Genomic DNA, 22,149 nt, shown 5'->3' on the forward strand with positions numbered 1-22,149 from the left:
ATTCACGGACTATCTTATAAGGAATTTTATCTCCCATACATAACATAACAGAATAGGAAATATGAACCCTAAACAATGAAGTTGACACACCATGAACTTGCAGCGGTTTATTTGCGTGTCGTGACGCACTTTTGGTTTTATGAGCAGGTCCTTGACCAGCAGCTTCTTCAGTGTCAAAGCTACTTCTAGTAGACTCACTCTCTGAGTCACCAGAACTCTCTGAAGTCCTGAAAAGCAAAAGCACAAAAAGGCATCTTTAGAGATGTAGCATATTACCAGAAACAAGAAGGAAAAATGCATCCTTCATGAGAGAGAGAGAGAGAGAGAACAAAGACTAAAGAGTGAAACGGTTGCAATGAGCCAAAGAAAAAAAAAAGGCAAAATAAAACGCTGTTGTTAATGTAATCAAACACCAGACCATCTTGATTTGCGCTTTGATCTATTATCACGCCGTCTTCGTCGCCTCTCTCTACGCTGCTCCCTCTTCCTTTTCCCCCGTCTATGCCTGTCTCCTTTTGATTTCTTACCCTTCCGATGCCTTTCATCGCTAGATGAAGTTGTATCTGATGAGTAGGAGTCAGATTCACTACCAGAAGAATAGGAATCAGAATCACTGTCATCTGAACTATCTGATGAAGAGTATCTCCTCTTTCTCTTCTTTCTCCTATCCTTGTGAGATCTCTTGGATCTTCCCCTGCCTCGTCCATTAGAAGTATCATCAGACGAAAGATCTTTTCCTGATCTTTTAATTCTCTTCTTGTCTGCAAGTAAAGAAAATAATCAGATCCACTAGATAAACCATCATGACCAAATTGGCCTTGCAGAAGAGATTCCATGCTTACCTTTCTCTGTTTTTCCTGCAGCACGAGTTTTACTTTCAAAAGCTTCACCACAATCCACAATTTTTACAGGACAAGTGGGTTTCTCCAGATCCGTGCCCACCTGTTCTATTTTCTTCAGAATGTCGATTCCTTGCACAACTTTTCCGAAAACAACATGTTTGCTGCAAAATAAAAAATAAAATTCATTGCCACTACTGTGAAACCCTCGTGTTCATCCACTTTTAATTTCTTACTGAGAGAGGAGAGATTCAACAGGTGAAACATGGGAATATTTTAAGCAGTGTTTTAAATGGCGAATAGCATGTAGTGTTGCATTCACCTCTCTCAAGTGTGAGGCGTAAGCCATATGCTATTCTAGATCTTTGATTAAGGTTGCACTTTGTTGCACCAAATATCATGAAATTCATGATATTTTGCACCAAATTACTACTTAATAATGAAATTTCACGATATTTGATGCAACCAAACACAACCTAAGATAACAGGAAAAATAGGACAAAGATTAAGCATAAAGACAAAGAAAGGGCAAATGAACTGATTTAACACTGTTATTTGTATTATTTTACTAAAATTATTCAAAAGATTAATTAATTTTTATTGAAAATAGAAAAATGACAGAAATCATTGAAAACATTAATTGATTTAATATTTTATTGAAAAATAACTTTTAGTGTAAGCTAAGTATTGTGTAACATATGCAAATCAGCATGTACCATAGGCTACACATGACTTAAGTTATTTTCATAAGCTATATAGCGTAAAGGCTAAGCTATGTTATGTAGCAAAACACTGATTAGCAAACCCAATACATATGGCATACAACCAATGAAATGTTCACCAGAAACTTTTTCTTGTGAATGAAAGGAATCTTGATTCACTGGATACTTATTAATTTTTAAATGATAGCTGAGTAAAAAGTTCTATGATTAGCTTCCCACCAGACATCAACCTTCCTCTTTTACTCGAGCTCTCGGAACCAGAAGCGACACATCCTTACAATACATGGTAAGCATCACACTCACATGCACACCAGCACAAACTAACTAACAAGTTTTATATATATATATATATATATATATATATATATATAGAGAGAGAGAGAGAGAGAGAGAGAGAGAGAGAGAGAGATTATGATGATGACGACAACAACAATGACACAACCAGAGGGATGACAAAACAACCATTAATGCTGACTTTTGAAAACCATAAGGATCTAAAAAGAAAAGGGGACTTTACATATAGCCCCTTCGATTTTCACACAATTCCGAAGACCCCCTTCCCTTTTCAGTATTCCTAAATAACCCCCTGCTATAATGCATTCAGTCAAAATGGTCCCTGAAATTGTCTTCCATCACAACACTATGACAGTATGTATTAACGCCATCAAATGTTTAAGCATGAAGAAAGATGTTTTTATCCTTATACATTTTAAAAAAAAAAAAAAAAAAACAAAGAAAGAAAGAAAAGAAAAGTTGTTTTCACCCTTATACATGATAAACAACGGGAAAAGGATGTATTCACCCTTTAGGCATTCTAAACAACAGAAAAAATGTTCATTAGGTGGGAACCATTGTGAATATGCTAGGGCTAAACGATTCAATAGGTTCGGCCACATTTCATTTAAATATAGATTGTTGGTTATATTCTAATGAACAATCCAATTTTATCATACGTTGCGCGGCCATCTGATGAGTGGATAAGCCTTATTTCTTAGGCCAGGGCATATTCATAGCAGTGTTTTAAATAGCTACGCTATGTAGTGTAGCTTAGCCTTAACGCTATGTAGCTCACAAGAATAGCTTAAGTCGGGTGTAGCTTAAGCTACATGATAATAATTGCATACACTACACGCTACATAGACTACACTACACGCTACGTCCCTCACATTACAAGTTATTTTTCATTAAAACATTAAAATCAAATAATATTTTCAATGATTTGTTACATTTTTCTATTTTCAATATTTAATGCTTTTAGTAAAAATAATATAAGTATTAAATCAGTTTTGTTGCTCTTTCTTTACTTTAAGTTGCGTTTGGTTGCAGCAAATATCATGAAATTTTGTCAAATTTTCATTATTAATCAGTCTAATTTGGTGAGTATCATAAAATTAGTGCAACCAAGCGCAACCTTGATTAAAAATCTAGAAGTAGCATGTAGCTTATGCTACACGCTATGTAGTTTACGCCTCACGCATAAGAGGAGTGAATGCCGCGCTACATGCTATTCGCTATTTAAAACGCTGATCCATAGTGCCACTGACCTCATGAGTGGGCATAATCTTACACGTGCATGTCATGAATGCCCCCTTCAATTCCTTCTGTGAATTGAAGGGTTTGGGGAGATGTTAATGTAATCATGGGCAAACTCAAAATAAAACATATGCTGTCTAAAATGTAACAGGAGGTTTTTTCTTTCTTTCTTTCTTTCTTTTCGGAAGATAACAGGAGGGCATTTTTTGTCTGGCAGCAAAAAAGGGAGGGGGGTATTTAGGAATATTGAAAAGGGAGGAGTGTATTTGCAATTGAGTTAATGGAGGGGCTATATGCCAAATTCGCAAAGAAATTTGTTTTATTTTTTTATTTTTATTTTCAAGTTTGACATTTGATTGGTTGTATTTGAAAAAAGAATTTTTTTTTTTTTTTTTTTTTTAAGGAAAAGAAAAAAGACTATGGTGCAATCATACCCATCAAGATGTGGGGTGGCCTTGAAGGTAATAAAAAATTGGGACCCATTTGTGTCTCGACCAGCATTTGCCATAGACAAAAGCCCACGCCCATCATGATGCAGCTTAAAGTTCTCATCTGGAGAAGGAAGAAAAAAAAACATTACTACAATATTTTCATAGATGTAATTAGTGCAGTCATCCGAGAAAACAAACCTGCAAACTTTCCACCATATATGCTCTCTCCACCAGTTCCTGAAAAAAAGGATTTAGGTTACAACTTTAGATATGGAGAGAAGTTGCTTTTACAATAAAGAAGTTTCGTCCTGAAAAGACATACCATCTTGTTTTGAAAAATCACCACCCTGCAAAAGATTATACCAATCATCAATCATCCAAACATACCAAACATCATTCATCTAATATTAGAGATTCTGCTAGGAACAATGAAAGCATACAGCAACAATAACAGCAGTTGGAGTCTTGACCATTAACCACACAGCTACATGAACTACATTGTGAAATACAGACAATCAACTTGAGCAACATGAAAGGATGAGAACAAAGCAACTGCTAAAGACTGACGCAGCATATGGATAAAATCACATACTTGAGCCATGAATCCTTTAATTATGCGATGAAAAGTTGATCCTTTATAATGAAGTGGCTTGGCAGTAGAAGCTCCAATGCCCTTCTCACCTACAATGGAATCAAACCATAGGACCGTAAGTTGTCTACTAAGAAAATAAGAGAAAATATGCATGGATTCCCCTACACACACACACACACACACACACACACACACAGAGAATTAATAATTTTATAAAGGAAGCCAAGAAGGGCCAGCAAGAGAACAAAGAATGGCTACAACAAGCTAGAACAACCAGCAACTAAAAACTCAGGAATCCCTACAAGCTACAACAACTCAACATCCGATAGGTTACGTCTACAAGGAGTTAAACTCCTACATCCTGACTACAGGTGATCAAGATGTCTGCAACGGGGTAGAGCCTAGCAAGTGATGAGGATATCACTTCACGTACACCCTTGTGTACGTATCAGAGGAGGAGGCGGGCTGTACCAATTTCCTTGTGGCTAAGTGAGTATCTGTGATCGTGTTGAAGACCCCATGTCCATATCCGACCATTTGGAAGACCCCACACTAGGAAGATACACATAGGTTGCTTTATGGAGTGATCCAAACCATTGGATCGGAGGGACGTGACGATCGGGTTGTTGGATCGAATGATCGGGTCATTGATCGTGGATCGTCCACACTAGTTTTCTTAGATTTTATCAGCATTATAGGATTTAGTTTTGTTTATATTAGGTTTGGACATCATCATGAGTGTTTTAGTTGATTTTAGTTAGACTAAGGTTATTTTCGTCAAAATTCACAAAACATGGTGTTAATTGTAAATTTTCAACTTTCTTAAAGCTATAAAAAGAGGGTGGGAATGTGACCCTCTCCCTCCTTAGGTTTTTGTGATAGAAAGAAGAAGAGAAAAGCTCTTTGCTTTCTTCTTCCATCTTCAAGGGATTTGAAGATACTTCCATGTGATTTGGAAAGGAGATTGGTGCGAGGTTAATCTTCATCGACGGAGGTGTGAGGTCTCCATCTATCCCACACGACCGTCATTTCTTTTCCCCTCCATCTATGTATTTTCTTCAGGCTCTTCATTCTCTCATCCTAGATCTTCATCTTCTTTTAAACCTCACTTTCCCATACACATCAATAATCCAAACCCTAGCCCTACTTCCTATATTTCTCAATCTCTTTTAACCCTAGCTTCACCCTTGGGTATATTAGGTCTTCTACTTTGAGATTAACTATACCATATACTAATTGGATGTCCCTACATCCATTAGATCCTAGTTTCCTTTTATTTAATAATCTCATGTAACGATGTTGGTAACTTAGGCTAGGATCATGCATAATGTTTAACCCTATCTTCACCCTTGGGTGTATTAGGTCTTCTACTTTGAGATTAACTATACCCTATACTAATTGGATGTCCCTACATCCATTAGATCCTAGTTTCCTTTTATTTAATGATCTCATGTAACGATGTTGGTAACTTAGGCTAGGATCATGCATAATGTTTTCTTCTTTTTTGTTCATGATATCTGTGGTGTTGCTTGTGTCTTTTTTTTATAAATATTATTTATTGTCTTAATTCTGTTTCTTGATCTCACAAGTTTTGGTTCATGCATCGGTCCTGCATTAGCAAGTCTAGGGAACTCTGACCGAAGTGGGGCCTTCCCTAACCAAATATTATCCCAAAATCTGATCCTTTCCCCATCTCCAACGGAAAACCCAACTCCCTCAACGACATTAGGCGCCGTCCAAGCAAGCGACTTCTAGAGATTGGAAGTTCTATAGATGGAGGAATCCCTAATCCACCATCCCTTTCTGGATACACCATATTTGCTGGCAATAACAGTTCTCCACAGGCTGTTCTTCCACCCCAAATATCCACACCCACTTCCCCAACCCCTTGACAGGCCTCCAGTCAAGTGGATAGGAAAATGGAGTTATGATATTTATTAAACTAAGAAAATGTGCTTTCAGTTTCTCTTGAATGAATCATAAGAAAAGAAAACGATGGGGCAAAATTCAAAACCCAACTAAATGTTAGCTTGAACCATTCAAAGTCAGTCAAATATTAGTTAAACCCATCAAAGGCAATCAGAGACAAGTCTTAACTAGTCTTCAGAGCACCAATGCAAAGATGATGGTCAAAATAAACCCATAGCAAAACAAATATGGGTTCCGAAGGTGTGGGATGAGTTCGCAAAATCATAAGATAAAGATACAAAATGGTAATGGTCAGTTGGTGGTTAATGTCAATTGAGGCATTTGAATATGTAACTCATCAAGGTCATGGAGGGACAGCGGGTGAAGCTTCCGACTAGTCAAACTATGCAGAGCACATATGCAACAATGAAAGTCGAAACAGAAACATAAGCAAACAAATATGGGTTTCAAAGGTGTGGATGAGTTCGAGACATTGTGAGAAGATAAAAGGTAGTTATGGTCAAATGTTGGTTAACATCGACTGAGGCATCAGAAATATAGTTCATCAAGGTCATGGAAGGGTAGCAGGTGATTTGAAACCACCATGTGCAAGAGCTTAGGTTCTTTCGTTCTGCTGTGTTGAAGCTTTTTCTTGGACAAATAGTGGAATCACGACGGGTTCGAACATCCTCATACTGGATCATCTTCATATGATAATTGAGATATTGCTCTTCCCCAACACTTCTTGCATTGGAAGCAGGCAGAGACCAGTGACCATCTCCTCCTCCATTGCAACAAAAAAACAAACCTTCTTCACTCTGCACTTGGGAAACCATACTGAGTGATGCCAAGACCAAGACAGGCTTGGCTTTCTAGTAAGCAACCCAGCCTAGTTGATGTTGATGGGCCCAGGATTGACCAGCCTGGTTTGCAAACTATGGCGGCTGATCTTACTAAAGGTTGGAGATTCAGGGCTTTTTAAACAGAGGTAAAATTCTTTCAAGCCAGCACTAGCAATTTTTTGGGGAATTTAGAGAAAAAGGAGCATACATATTTTTTATGACGGTGGCCAAATCCTCAACCCTATCGTCGATAAAGGAAAGAATTAAATTCCCTATGACTTCCTGGGGTTTGGAACAGGAAGAGTTACATGGGATTAGGTCATCGGAGATTGCTAGAAATCAGTCTCTTGTCCTAATTATAGGTCCAAAAGTTTGAAAGAGCACAAGCCATGGAAGCCAACTCTATGCAGATGGTGGAAGTTGAATGTGGGGCAATAGCTCAATGGGGAACCTGAGGGTTTCCAATTTCTTTTTCTTTTTTTATGATGAATATATAATGGATTCCAGCATGGAGAGGTTTTTATGATGAATTCCTTAGGGATCCAACATGGAGGGGTTGTTAATTCGGACAACCATGGTTTTATTCAGCTAGCTTTTTCAGGTCCAATTGAGAAGGGTGGTTCAAGCCCAACAGAGCTTATGAAGACAACTGGCAGATAAATTCTTCTTGCAGTCTTTTGAGAGTCTGCTCACCTTGGAAGTGATTCAAAGAACGAAGATGCTTGGGAATCATGCAATTTTGTTGCTCATTTGTGGAAGGAGTTTCCAATCAAGGAGATTAAGGTGTTTGGATGTCTAAAATTAGTCAAAGCACAAGGTGTTGTTTGGTAAACTGGAAAATAAGGTCTGAAAGTTAATTTACGTGCTGAAAACTTAAAAGTGCTGAATTTTAGTACTTATTTAAGTACTGAAAATTCTATTTCGTAATTTGTCTATAAAAAAAAAAGTGCTGATATTTGAAATTAAGCACTTTTTTTTTTTAATACAAAAATCTGTTTGATAAACACAAACCATAAATATCTGAAAATTGGCAATTTGTCATACTTGCCCTTAGTGTCTCAATTTCTTTCTTCTATAGAGTATGAGACAATACCTATTATTGCCATGCCACCAAATTTGGCACACCCATGCCCAATTCACATACATCTAATGCAGGGGGGGGGGGGGGTTGCCTATGGGATGCAGGGGCACACTCGGGGTAGGCGGCCTGAATGAGGCTGGCCCCATCCATGTGAAGCAGGTAGCTCGTGTGAAGCGGAACCCATGTGAAGTGGGGCCCACGAGAGGGGGTTCGGCCGAGGTCCTAACCCATGCGATATGGGGCCTGGGCTATGAGATAAATGGATTAATTCGCCATGCTCTATCAATTCAAGCTTTTAGAGCAAGTGGTTAATTATCTTGCGTCAAAGTGTCTCGTGTTTGAGACTCCTCACCAGGGGTGATTAATGCATGAGCGTTTTCACACCGAGCTCGAGTGGGGTGGCCTGTGAAATGCAGGGGCACACTCAGGGTGGGCGGCCCGCAAAACCCATGGATTTGGGGCCCGTGTGAGGCGGAACCCATGGATTGGGGGCCCACAAGAAGGGTTCAGCTGAGGACTTAACCCATGGATTTAGGGCCTGGGCTATGAGATAAAGGGATTGATTGTCCTGCATCAAATTGGTATCAGAGCGGGAGGTCTGGTATTCGAGACTCCTCACCGAAGATGATTAATGCAGAAGCATTTTCACACTGGGCTCGAGTGGGGTGGCTTGTGGTATGCAAGGGCACACTCGGGGTGAGAGGCCCACAGAACCCATGGATTTGGGCTCGTGTGAGGCGGGTGGCTCTTGTGAGGCAGAACTCATGGATTTGGGCCCCACGAGGGGGCAAAACCCATGGATTTGGGGCCCACAAACTTTGGTTGTGATAAGTTTAGACTTCACTATGCACCCATAGAACTCAATGTTTAGAATTTTTCTAATTATAGGATTAATGCTTTAAACTTGATTAGGACATTTATTAAGTGCTAGAGTTCAGGAGAAAATAATACTTAACATTAATGTATTTTAGATTTATATAATCTAGATTGTTTTTAGAACCGCTTGAGCTTATGAAAATTATTTACTTGTTTTTGAAATATCTTTCGCATGTTTTGCTCAAGACTTGCAAAATGTTGGTTGGGGGTGTGTTGGGACTCAAATATTACATATTTAACCCTTCAATTACATTAGTTTTCCTGGCATTTAAGTGTTAATTCGATTTAATTATATACGTTTTCGTCATGCAAGGTGATTCGGAAGCCTAAGATGAATATGTGCTTAAAAGGATGGATTTAGAACTCGAAAGAAGATAATGAATAATTGGATTTATGGAGGACAATATTGAAGAATTCAAGTACCAAAGATCCAAGGAAACTATGTGAGGAATGAAAGAAATCGAAGATTTGAAGTGAAGAAACCAGGGAAAAGGAATCCTAAAAATTTAGGGCCAGAAAAATCATGTTTTGAAATTCTAGGGCCAGAAAGACAAAATCCTGAAAATTTGTAGAAATAGCCCTCCGATGCCATCAAGGATAGGTTCGATGCCATCGAAGGCAACTTTGATCCCATCAAAGCCTCTTCAATTCCATTGAGAAAATCATGAATTTTCCAAGTTAATTGCCGAACACATTCTTCGATGCCATCAAAGGAGCTTCGATGTCATCGAAGGTGCACGCGACTGCATAAATTCAAAGTCGGTTTGCGATTTTTCCGAGGCAGTGCGAAAGTTGGAGTTCCAAAACTATAAATTGGAGTCACTAGGATGTCCCAAATCATCTTCTAAGGTTTGGAAAGGGAGAGAAGGCTTAGGTGGAGTGCCGACAACATTCTTCTACTTCGATTTCTTTATGCGTTATAGTAGTTGTTTTAGATTTTCTTTTGTTTTTGAGTTAACTATGACTAGTTAATCTCTTAAGTAACTAAGGCTAATGGATGAAGCTTGTAATTAATTTCAATATTTATTTTATTGGATTCAATAACATTATTTTGAATGATGATATTAGATTGATTTGATTTGGATTTACTTTAAAATCTTTGAGTTGTTTATGTCTGGATTTGTTGTGCACTCCAGGTACAATGATTGCTTTGATTTAACAATTATTTGGCCTGAATTAGAGAAAGATTCAATCTGTATAATTAATTGATCTAATGTTGCATATGGGTGCTTTAGATACTTTTGATTCCCTGCGATTGAGATCCGAATACTTCATGAGAAAATCAATCAATTGAAATAATATTCTTATTGATCTTTACGAATGGTTTAACAGAATTATCTTCTAATTGGATATGATAGGACTTCGATTCCAATTGTGATATACATTGAATCAATAAATTGATATTGTGATTGCTATAAGTAGATTCCTAGATCATTAGTCTATTATTATTGTTTAAAACCCAAACAAACCATTAGACTTAGATTAGTTCTAGGCTGTGTTCCCCATTCCCTCTGGATTCGACTTCGGTCTCAACGAGTTATTACTACAACGCAGCCCTGCATTTGGGGCTCGTGAACAAACAACCCACCTTTGGTATGAAATATAGGCCTTTGGATTACTCATGGATGGCCACAGCTAGACCTTTAAGTAGACTCACATCTGAACCCAAATCAAAGACCGTTGGCCAGACTATATCAATGTCCAACTAGGACGTGTGGTGGCATATGAGAAGTGTCGGACTTGACCTCTTGATGGCTCTGAATCCGATAGAAGTTCAAGAAAACCCTTTTAAATCTGACCTTGAGCTAAGTTTTGGATCGGACTTGAATCAGGAGTATTAGACGACCAGATTAAATCTATAATGGGACGTGTAAAATGGCACAACCAACTTGAATTTGTGAGCGCACCAAAAGTGTATTCGAATCCTAAGTGTGTGTAAAAGGTGGTTCACCAAAGGCCTGCAAATGCATTATATCCTAGACTACAAATCAAACTATTGGATAATCATGGCTTGGGATTTTGATGTGTCACAAACTTGTATGTGAGTCACTAAAGATGTGCACGCATGGACATCATGATTTTATTTTATTTTTATGGATCACCAATAGGAACTTATGAGCGGTCTGCAAACTGAGCTAACATCGGACATTTATCATACCAAAAAATAATGACCTCAGGCACATGTACAATCTGTCACCCATTTCAATACCCTGCTTTTGACCTTGGTTGGTTTCATTCCATTTCATACAATTTTAGTGGGAATCCTTGCTAAATCCCGGAGTTCATATTTAAGTAAGGTAAGTAGGCTATTTTAGGAAAGTTCGAGTAAGGGTCATTTATAGTAAGTTTTCTTCGATAGATGGATGGAAGCCGTAAGCACCCAAAAAAAGAAGACTTACTTTTCAAAGCATGTGCCCAAAGCAACATGTGAAAAGAAGAAGCAAAAGTTGGTTAAACGGTCGAAGAGGTGTGGAGGAGTCCACACCCATCACAGCGAGTCTCTTTGGGTGAGTGGTTCTAAAACAAGTAGACATTCTAATCTTATTGCATTGTGCATGCATAGATATATCCATGCATAGTAGAAAGTTATATTTAGAAATTTTATATTTGAAAAGTCTATATTTGGAAAGTTTCATGTTAAAGTATTCATTATTAGGATTATATGAACACCAGTGTTTGGAAAAGTTTGATTTTGTGAATATTTATAATGCAGGGAAACATTGCAGGATCCTCGGCGTTGAAAGTCATCATTCCTAAACGGTACTAGTTAGGGCCTCCTTGGAATCTAGGTTTAGAGGTCTGTCGGGATTGACCTCTGGTAGTCCAATGGAGGGTACTCCTCTTCGAATCCAGGTACAGGCCGGGTCGGCCAATGGCGGTCTAATTAGACAAAGTGTATATAACTCCTTTTGTGGAATCCAGGTTGCTAAGCCTTCGGCTCCTAGCAGTCCAACTGGAGAAATGTAAGTTTGCTATTGGAAATGAAAGTATTTGGCCAATTGGGATAGAATTGGCCTTCGTATTCAAAGAATGTAAACCATGTTGAATATCATGGAATTAAGGTATGCATCCATCCCATGCATCCCTTGTCTTTTAATACACGTATAGATTTTCCTCTATATTTCTCTGTCTATGATTTTTCTCAAAAACATGTTTAAACTTGTTAAGGAACTATCTCATTGAGCATATGTAAGCTCATTCTGTTTAAATTGACATTCTTTCAAGATGAGGAAAAGGTGAGAAAAATCCGATAATGGACCAACGACTATTTCAAAATCGACAGATGCCATGGTTTCCTGTAGTTTTTATTTTATTATGGAGTGGATGTGGAGGAATGATTACTTACACTTTTCTTTTTATTTAAGATGATGATCAATTATTAAATAAAGTTGAATGGATATTTTATGGTTCTCTTTACTTTTGTGAATATGTGCGTGATTGCGATTGTGATAGATTACAAATGAAATAACTCAAGTTTTCTAGGTCATGATCCGTCAACCTGAGTCCCGGGTTGGCTGTAAACATGGTCTCAGGATTGAGGGCGTGATATTGGTATCGTGACATTTGATATGTGACTGCTTATATTAGGAGTCATGTCTTGGAATGCGGAGTTGGGGCCTGGCAAACCCAGATGCTGGATTTCGAGGTGTGACACGGAATCATCTTGGATGGCAAATATCTTGCAAGAATGATTAGAAGTAGATATTCTTTCCCATCCATCTAGTCAATTGCCAGTAAAATGGATGGTCAAATCATTTGTAACTAAATGGTACATTGATCAATTTGGACCGTTCATACAAGTGTCCGTATTATATTGTCCTAGAAGACATGGGCCTTCTTTCATAGAGAGTCACACCAGTGCTTTTGAGTTCCTGTTAATACTTTCAAGGGACTGGTTACTTCAGTGAAACAGAAAGGCAAGATATAAAGCACTCCCTGCCAATGAGTTTGCCCCAATTGTGTATATCAGATCGAGAGCAAATTCTCAAGATAGAACAGTGAGGTTCAGGGTAGAATAGGATTCTGGCCAGACGGAATGGCACCTTTTTGCACCATAACCGGAATCAAAGTCAGGCACACCATTCAGATTTTGCTCAAAACTGCTGCAGGCAGCAGAATTGTCACCACAGGACCTCTTAGAAGAATCCCATACTCCAAAGGGGAGCTGGGACAGGATCAAAATAACCAGCATCCCCTATCTATTGATGGCGAAGAAATTTCTTAACAATCACTTTGATTAGGCAAGTATAAGATCTGATTGATGGACAAAAGAATTGACATTCCACATCAATTGCAATGGAAATGTTCCAATGATCAATTTGGATTGTCGATTATGTGATTCCTACCTTGTATGATGATGCATATTGCTGAAGAATTGCTTTAATTGGAAAAATTCTAATCAACCGATCCATGACATGTAAAACATATGGTCCAGGTAGTGAATGGTTAAAAAGATCAAATGATCAATTCAGACCAACAATCACATGGACCCCACCTCAGATTGCCCATGTCTCTCAAGAATAACCTTGAACCCACCTCAGATTCACAGATCATGAGACTCACTCCTGGTTCATGGGACCCATTCCTAGGCTGCCTCAATTGATCTTGGTAAGCACCATCTCAGGAATTCTTCTTGTTGAATTGGACATTTTGTTTTTCTTTTACATCCTCAACTTTTCTTATAGTCAGTTAGCTTTGAATCTTTTCTGACTTTTTTCGCTTTCTAATTTTTTGCATTGTTCTCATTTTGCTGGCCTCTGTAAGCACATTCAGCTGGTTTTGTCACGTATATAACTAAATTGAAAGCTAATAGAGAGAGAGAGAGAGAGAGAGAGAGAGAGAGAGAGAGATAGAGATTGTGTAGTAGCCCACAACTTGCCTCTGACACTGCTTCAGGCAGTCAAGCTGTTAGTAGCCCACAACTTCACTCTGGCCATTGTGGAAGATGATTCAAAAAGTCAGATTGTGTGTGTGTTGGGGGGTTATATGACTTGGAGAGTCGCTGGTCGGATTTTGTGGAGTTTTAGATTTGGCTAGGGACAGCCAGGTCATGTTCCAGCATGAAGGGGGGGAGCCAAATGAGGAGGCAGATTTCCAGTCTAAAGCTGGAGCATCTAGACGGGATGTTGACTCAAGTCTTTAGAAGCCAGAAGTAGTCGCATATTAATTGTTTTCCAGGTTATATTGGTAGTGTGCACAGATTGCAATTTTGTAATATCTATTTCCTTGTTGAATAAAATTTCAGATTATCTTCGAGATTAAAAAAATAATAATAAAGAAGCAATCAATATGAGCAAAAAAAATGAGGTATATCCAAAACTCAAGTAGAACACACCATACGAAAACAGGAATCGAATACTTATTGTTAAAAACTTTGTGAGGCCACTATTTCTTTTGGTGTGGGTCACCTAAGTGTTGGATCATCTTCATTTTTTGGCTCATGCCTCAAAATAATGTGATAAAACATATGGACGGAATTGATATATCATATACATTACCTTGAGGTTCAAAAGTTTTAAATAGCTATTTGAACCGGTTCCTAATGCAGAAGTCTCCTTGTATTTTCAAACGGATGAAATGGTAATAATTACCCAGCCAAATGAGGAGGCAGATTTCCAGTCTAAAGCTGGAGCATCTAGACGGGATGTTGACTCAAGTCTTTAGAAGCCAGAAGTAGTCGCATATTAATTGTTTTCCAGGTTATATTGGTAGTGTGCACAGATTGCAATTTTGTAATATCTATTTCCTTGTTGAATAAAATTTCAGATTATCTTCGAGATTAAAAAAATAATAATAAAGAAGCAATCAAATTAGCCTCAGAAAATCATGCTTGAGCTTTGAATCCAAGATGCATACAATCACCAAAATGCAGACAGTCCACGCACAATTAAAAGGAAAAAAAAAAAAAAACTATCCGTCTTGTAATTATTTTTCTTTTGCTTAGTTCGTTGCTGCCTCCCTGGAAGAGTGCTTTCTCAGCTGGTGGTTTTGAATAAAAGTTCCGTTGCCTTTCAAAATTCTATGCAGTTAAACATACCCCTCAAGTCTGCCGGTCCTGAGTTACACTTGAATTTGTCTTTTTCATTATTATCATGGGTGTCTTGACTAAGATACTATGAAATTCAAGATTGACTAGATTGTATGGAAATTTTTCCACAAATATTGAATAGTAAAGAATCAAAGGCACTCTATCCGAGCAAACTAACAGAGAATCATCATCATCATCAACACCATATCCCAACTAATTGGGGTGGTCACATGAATCTTGTTACACCATTCCACTATCAAGGACAGTACCTTTAGTTAAACCATAGGTCATCAAATCTTCTTCTTTTATTACCTCCACCCATGTCCTTTTGGGCATTTCCCTTGCCCTTTTAGAGTCTTCAACTTGAACCAAGTCACTCCTAACCAGTGTAGTTCTTTGTCTCTGTTGCACGCTACCAAACCATCTAAGTCTACTTTCCCTCATTAGTCATTACCTATTGATGCTACTCCTAAGTTCCCTCATATGAATTCAAATTTCAAAGCTAATGGAGAATAATAAACCAAAATAAATGAAGTGTAGCTTTCAAGAACATAGTACTAAAGACACTAGAGAAGTATGCATGGTGTCAAATTATTAATGGGAGAAGCCCCAAAATGGCATGACCAGTGATTACTTGAATATATTTCAGAAACAAAGGTAACTACCGGTACAAAGTGCTCGGAAATTCTCGGCCGTCTTTGGAACGACATCTGAGAAAAGCTGCAAATTCAAGAAAAGCAGATGTTGCAGAAACCATCAACAAAATACAGAGATGTTTCCCTAGATTAAACAAGGTCAGAAATGAAGAATAGAATGAGATACGTAAAACAATAGATATTAGAGTCATCGTTATTGCTAACCATACCTCAATAACCATTTTTTCTGCAGGATCTCCATCGATGGATATGTCCAAAAATACAAGAGGGTTCTTTTTCTTAGCCATCTTTTTTATACTCCAAAGGTGCAGCAGCCAAATTGGCTTCAGTGACAAATGTTGTACAGGCACTAAAGATAAAAAGATTAACCTAATGAACATACTTTGAAGAATATGTGCCTTCAAGAACATATGTGCGCTTTGAAGAAACCATGCAGCTGATTTTCATAAAAAGAAACTCCTGTGCATGCATTATGTAATGATGACCTACTGACATAACAGAGAACACAAATATGCAAGCAAGAATAACCATAAGATGATGGGACAGCTGAACCAATCAATAATGGCTAATAAAGGCACTGTACAGTGAATGCGAAATACACTGCAGCAAAACCATGCTACAGTATCCTCATGTCTTGATATCATTTACTAGAGACATGGAAACTATATGCTGAAAAGGTAAAAGCTGACATTGAACTTGCCGAAGTTCATAAAGAAACAAAGACAAATGATCCTTTGTCAACCAAAATTCTTTTGGGGACATGGAGATAAAAACCACATACAGAAGGGAAATACAATGTTAATTTAAATAATACAATGGTCTATTACTGAACACCAAAGATGGGATTTAGTCCAACCTATCATGGAGATAAACACTAGACACGCATAGTGCACTCAGATCTTACATGATTCTGGCTGCTTCCCACATGTATGACTACCTATAAACCATTACCAAGACATCCAACCCTTTAACCTTCAGATGAGATTCATCTTCTACTAGGTGTAGATCCATGCTCCAGTATTCGAAGTTAAGGTCCTCTTCCAAAATTGCCAAAAGTTGGTACTTCACTGTCTTCCCCAATTCTTGTTGTGACCTAAATTTGAATAGAGAATCCCCTTCATATGAAGCATGTCACCCTTGATCTAAAAACCCAAGAAAAACCAAAATCCGGCATATTAGGCCAAACTATTATCTCACGGAGCACGGATTCAGCAAGTTCTTCCCTTTACAATTCCAGATAACAATCTGAACAGTAGTGCCTATAGTTATGAACCAAAACTTCTTTCCCACTCGACAATGTCACAAGACATTTTTCTAAGGGGCGCACTCCAAGCAAGGTGTTCCGTAACGGTAACGGAGGCCGTAACGGCCACCACCATTACCTTTATGATACGGGGCATAATGGCTGTTACAGCCCTGTAACAGCCGTTATGGTCTCTCTTATTTATTTATTGAACCCCCCGCCCCCCGAAAAACTTGTATCTGCCCCGTAATGTTGATTAAAAAGTATGAAAAACTTGTATTTGTCCCGTAATAGACCATTACGGGGCTATTATAGCCTTTATAGGGGATGTAACGTACCGTTAACGGCAATTACGGGTCATTTTTTCCATAACGGCTGTTACGACCCCATAACCTGTAACGGTTGCCATTGTTACCTTTACGTAACAGCCTTTACAGCACACCATGGCTCCAAGCCTCCAATGGTACTAGTACCACTGTAGCTTAAGGCGGTATGGGGCCCACGTGATATATGAATGACATGCAACCCAATAATCAAATGTTTCACCTCATTTTACCCCCAAAGCAAAACATCAGCCCAATCCAAAACTTAGGTGAGTTACAAGTACTGTGAACAATTTGACAAGGGAACACCCACCATTGTGCACTGTGTTGTTTGTATGGAATCCAGGTCATTCAGTCCCTTCATCTGACCTGGATAAAGGGTCAGGCAAAAAAATCAGATATTTTTGCAACTCAGGTGGGCCTTGGCGGAAAGCAAGGGTGGGCATCCCCTCCCAACTTGTTCCTTGTGTTTGGCCCACCTGAATTTTGGATCGGGCTGATTTTTGCATCCAGGGGATAACATGAGGTGATGATCTGATGGATGGATTGGATGTTGTGAGTACATCACATGGGCCCATGTCAGTCCAGTGCCACCATAAGCTTATGGTGGTACCGATGCCACTGGAGTGCGCCCCCTTTTTTTTTTTCTAAATGGTGCTTCTAAAGGATGGTTAACAACATTTGGATATGAATATCCATCAGAGACATTGCAATATGTCATCATGCACAACAGTCATTTTACCTTTCCTATAAATGATTGACTTATTAAAGGAAGAAAAAGACTAACATATAATGTTAACATGTTTATTATGCTATTGGCTAGTGTAAATGAGAACCTCGAGAGTTTATTGCCTTACTGGGGCCATTTGGATGAAAGAAAAGCTGTGCCAGCCACAAGCTATCTGAGGTAGGCAAGCTGTTCATGTTTCTTTCTAACCCATTTATGCACAGAAAATGAGAAAAATAGGGATAGTCTGTCCCTAAAAGGTAGCATGACTCTTGTAAAGGGTGAAATAAAGATGAGGAAAGCTTATCCCTAGTTTGGTACACGTAAGAACACAATGTGTCAAGCACATGCGTCACATATACCAAACGTGATACATGTGTGACTACTGATCGTCCATGTTCCATCACTCCACATGTGCCATGTATGAGACCATCAAAAAAGTGTCCAACTTTTTTTTTGAAAGGTAACACTACCAAGGATTGAACCCCGGATCACTCACACACTACAGTCACTACCAGCTCATCTAACACACAGGAGACATGTGCCACCATCCATCTTAAACTCCACACATGTGCCATGGGATTTTGCTTGTTTCTCATGTGCCATCAAAAGCATCCCTAGTCCAATACTAGTTTCTCATTGCTTCCCAATTCTAGGAGGCTGAGCAGTTGGGAATTCCCCTTTCTCACAGGAATATGCTCAATAATGAAGTGGAGGATATGCAGAGATTCCTGGATCTGACGCAGATTCGGTTCTGTCAATTTCTGATAGAGACTGTTCAGCAAGGAGGCCAGAGAGTACTGGTTATTTATTATTATTATTATTATTATTATTATTATTATTTCTTTTCTATGCAGTGTTGCAATCCCTTCTTGCACCTCTTGCAACCTAACAGGGCATTTTTGGTCTGCCTGAAGTCGCTGCCTTGGCTTGGCTTGTAGGCAAAAACAAAATGCTAACTAACAGTCAACAATCTTTGGAAGAGACACATAGTTAATTGACTTATTTCTAACATGTGCATTTTGTGACTTGGGAATGCCAAGTCCATGGATCATTTGTTCTTGCAATGTATCTTTGCATTAATAGTGTAGAAAGATTCTTTGATCCTTTCTAAAGTTGTTGGGTGATGCTAACATTGATTAACTCTTTCTTCTTAACGTGGCACAGGGATGGTTTTAGCAATAAAAGGATTATCTTGTGAAGGCTTTCTCTTCTCACCAACCTATGGTTGATTTGGACAGAGCAAAACAATAGAAATTTTCACGATCATAACATTTGTCCTGATGAGGTGTTTAGGAGGGCCAAATTGGTTGAGATTTCTTGGGCTTCGGTCCTCGAGCCGTGTGCAAATTGTTCTTTTGAGTTCATCTGGATCCTTGTAATGTCATGGGCATTGAACTCTCAGCTTAACCCTGCCTTTTCTTTCTTTGATTAAAATCTTGGTGACTTCTTTGAAAAAAAAGGGGTTTGTTTCACATTTATCTTTAAAAAGGTCAAATTACGCAAGCCAAAGTCCTTCCACAAGTGAGTTGAGCTCTGTAGGTTTCATGGTACATGGAATATGGACTCTCGATCTTTCAACTTAGGGCATATCCTGAAAGCTAAAATAGCTTTGGAGCATAGAAGGTTTCCCCTTATGCTAACAAGATGGAAGAACAAATAGTAGAGGGTTTTTCTTTCATCAAAAGTGTTTTCTTAAATGCGTGCCTTTTTTTTTTTCTTCTTGTTTTGTCAACATAAAAAAGAAAAGGTGGAGTGGGACAATTTTCCATAAGGTTCTCTTGGTTGCATGAGATGAAAAGATGAGAGGGTTTTCCTTTATTCATGGTATGCAAGTATTGTTTCTCTCGAATCTGCTATTTTCCTTATTTTGCTAGTGAAATTTTTTTACAATGCTTCTCCCTTCTTATCAATCAAGTGTTTCTCCTATAGTGGAATATTATGTTGGTGCTTCTCCGTGGATTGGGTAAAGTGTGACAAACGATGTAAATATGGTTTCTCCCTCACAATACTTGAATCTATGGTGATGGGTTGTCTCACATTTATCTTCCACAACAAATCACACATGTGATTGAAGTGCTTCTACAAGTGGATTGATCTCGACTGTTTTGTGGTTTCTGGAATATGAGCTTCTAGGTCAATCCCCAAATAGATTATTGGCATAAGTCATGCTCATAGTGTGGCCCTAACTAATGAAATGGTCTGGATCAAACAAACTTGCACTACTTCTGGCTTGTGTGATGGGAAGAAGTGAGTACAAATAGTCATTGTCAAACTATAGAGCCAAAACAGAAGGATCTAGAATGCTTTCATTTTGATGAGCAAATGCATGCAAGCTGGAATTTGGGGATGATTGTAGGTAATTTGGTGGTCTTTGACAGAAACCTTTTTTGTGCTAACCAATGGGCACCTTTAGCATTCTTTTTCTTTTTCGATGGGGTTTATGTGGATCTGGTGTTTTAAATGTGCTTTCTACATGCATCTAGAGGTTTGCTAATCTCACATGCATGTATGAGTACAGCCCCACATGTCTCGCATGTGCCAATGCGGCACACATGTGAGAGTCCAAGTTGTCTTCTAGGAGGACCTCAAATGGCAGATGGATTTGGCCCTATGATCAAGATGGCCTGCTCATCAAGTGGATTGCAGTGTACAAAACAAATGGACAACAAAGAGAAGTTGGTGAAGGGTCCACTCCTAACATGGTTGTCTCCATATTATGAGTAGAACAGCTTGATCCTTGGGCCAGGGCATCTGATAATTCTCCTCAGATTATCGACTTGCTCTTCCTTAGCATCACAGAACCAATGAGAAATCTAGAAACTAGTGTTTTCAACCTTTACCCCATTGATCAAACCCACTGAACGTACTTTCTCCATCATTCTACCAAGTGTCTCGGCCACCACCACATATACAGTTGGAAAAGAGTGTCACCTTGACGAAGACCACGATCCCATCTAGAAACCCTTAGGCGAGGATTTGACCAAAATAGAGTACCAAGCCAAAGACACATTCTTGAACCCACCTCCATTTGTTCCCACACTCCAATTGATGCAACATACAGTCCAGAAACTTCTAGTCAACATGATCGTAAGCCTTCTCCATATTCAACTCACAAATGAAATCAAGAAACCCTTTCTACCACCCTATATCTTAAAATCAATGCATTCATGAGCTATCAATGGATGATCCAGGGTCTAACTTCTATGGATAATACCCCCTTGCACCTTCCCAATAACACTTCCAAATGAGAACTTTTGTTAGGATCTTATATGGATCCTTGGGACAACTTACTGGCTTCTAGTCCTATAGGCATTCTGCCCCATCCTTCTTTGGGATGAGAGAGGCAACAAACGCTTCCACCTCTTTTAATAATCAACATCTCTCAAAGAAATCTAAAACAAAAACCATCAATTCATCTTTCAACTCTTCCCAAACAACTTGGAAAAAAGTTGCAACAAATTCACCTGCACTTGGAGTTTTATCACTCTCTGATGAAAGAAACAACAACCTCGACTTCTTCGTCCTCAAACGGCTTTTATACAATTACAACATCTTGTGGATCAATCTGATCAAATTCCAAATTGTTGAGAATTGATCAAACCTCATCCTTCCTTCACAAAGATGATATGAATAGAAATCCATAATAAAACCACAAAAAGCTTTCTCATAAAATCTGATATTTGACTAACATCACCATAAATTTAGACATGTGGAAATAAGTGGAGGAAGCACAAGAACTGCGTGGTTGATGACAATGCGACTACATCCACAAGAACACGCCAACAAAACATTATACTGATAAATCATCATCATCATCTAAACCTTATCACAATTGATTGGGGTCGACTACATTAATCATATTCCGCCATTCCACTCCGTCAAGGGCCATAACATGCCCTAGCAAGTTTGGAATGTCATATTGTTTGGATTCATGATGGAAGAAGTTATGGCATAAGTTTGACATTGGCTATCAACCTGACATGACCCTCCTCCTTTATCTGGCTTCGGATCGGCAATGAGAGCACAAAACTCCCCATAAGCGCATTTTTTTTTTACACACACACTCCTATACTTAGGCCGTAGTGGGATTTCACTATCTATAAGTACTCGAACCCCAGACCTCGTGTTGAAACTCCTAGGAGTCAGCCACTAAGGCAAGGATAAGGACCCAACCATAAGCGCAATTTATAGACTATTAAATGGGTTGATTAAATAAAGTGGTATCTAATAGTCTATCATTAGGTTGATTATAATCAACGAGTTTCCACTCATAAATAAGTAAAATAAAAGGTTTGAGAGAAACAATGGTCATGTACAATTGAAAAAGAAAAATCTTCTCACTCTT

The 22,149-nt window shown here is 38.6% G+C and overlaps 1 protein-coding gene across 2 annotated transcripts in view; it reads right to left on the minus strand.

Annotated features, from left to right (window-relative positions):
* LOC131233818 (peptidyl-prolyl cis-trans isomerase CYP63) overlaps positions 1-22,149 on the minus strand; it is a 33,946-nt gene that overhangs the window by 10,209 nt on the left and 1,588 nt on the right. For both annotated transcript variants that reach the window (XM_058230634.1, XM_058230633.1), the window contains exons 2-10: positions 15,718-15,857; positions 15,518-15,572; positions 4,118-4,206; positions 3,848-3,872; positions 3,724-3,762; positions 3,529-3,646; positions 843-1,003; positions 419-761; positions 91-227 (exon numbers count right to left, since the gene is read on the minus strand). In XM_058230634.1, the coding sequence (XP_058086617.1) occupies positions 91-227; positions 419-761; positions 843-1,003; positions 3,529-3,646; positions 3,724-3,762; positions 3,848-3,872; positions 4,118-4,206; positions 15,518-15,572; positions 15,718-15,795 (1,045 nt within the window). In that variant the 5' untranslated portion in view covers positions 15,796-15,857. The remainder of the gene's footprint in view (positions 1-90; positions 228-418; positions 762-842; positions 1,004-3,528; positions 3,647-3,723; positions 3,763-3,847; positions 3,873-4,117; positions 4,207-15,517; positions 15,573-15,717; positions 15,858-22,149) is intronic.

The sequence above is a fragment of the Magnolia sinica genome, chromosome 18 (genome assembly GCF_029962835.1).
Source record: "Magnolia sinica isolate HGM2019 chromosome 18, MsV1, whole genome shotgun sequence".
Taxonomy (NCBI): Eukaryota; Viridiplantae; Streptophyta; class Magnoliopsida; order Magnoliales; family Magnoliaceae; genus Magnolia; species Magnolia sinica.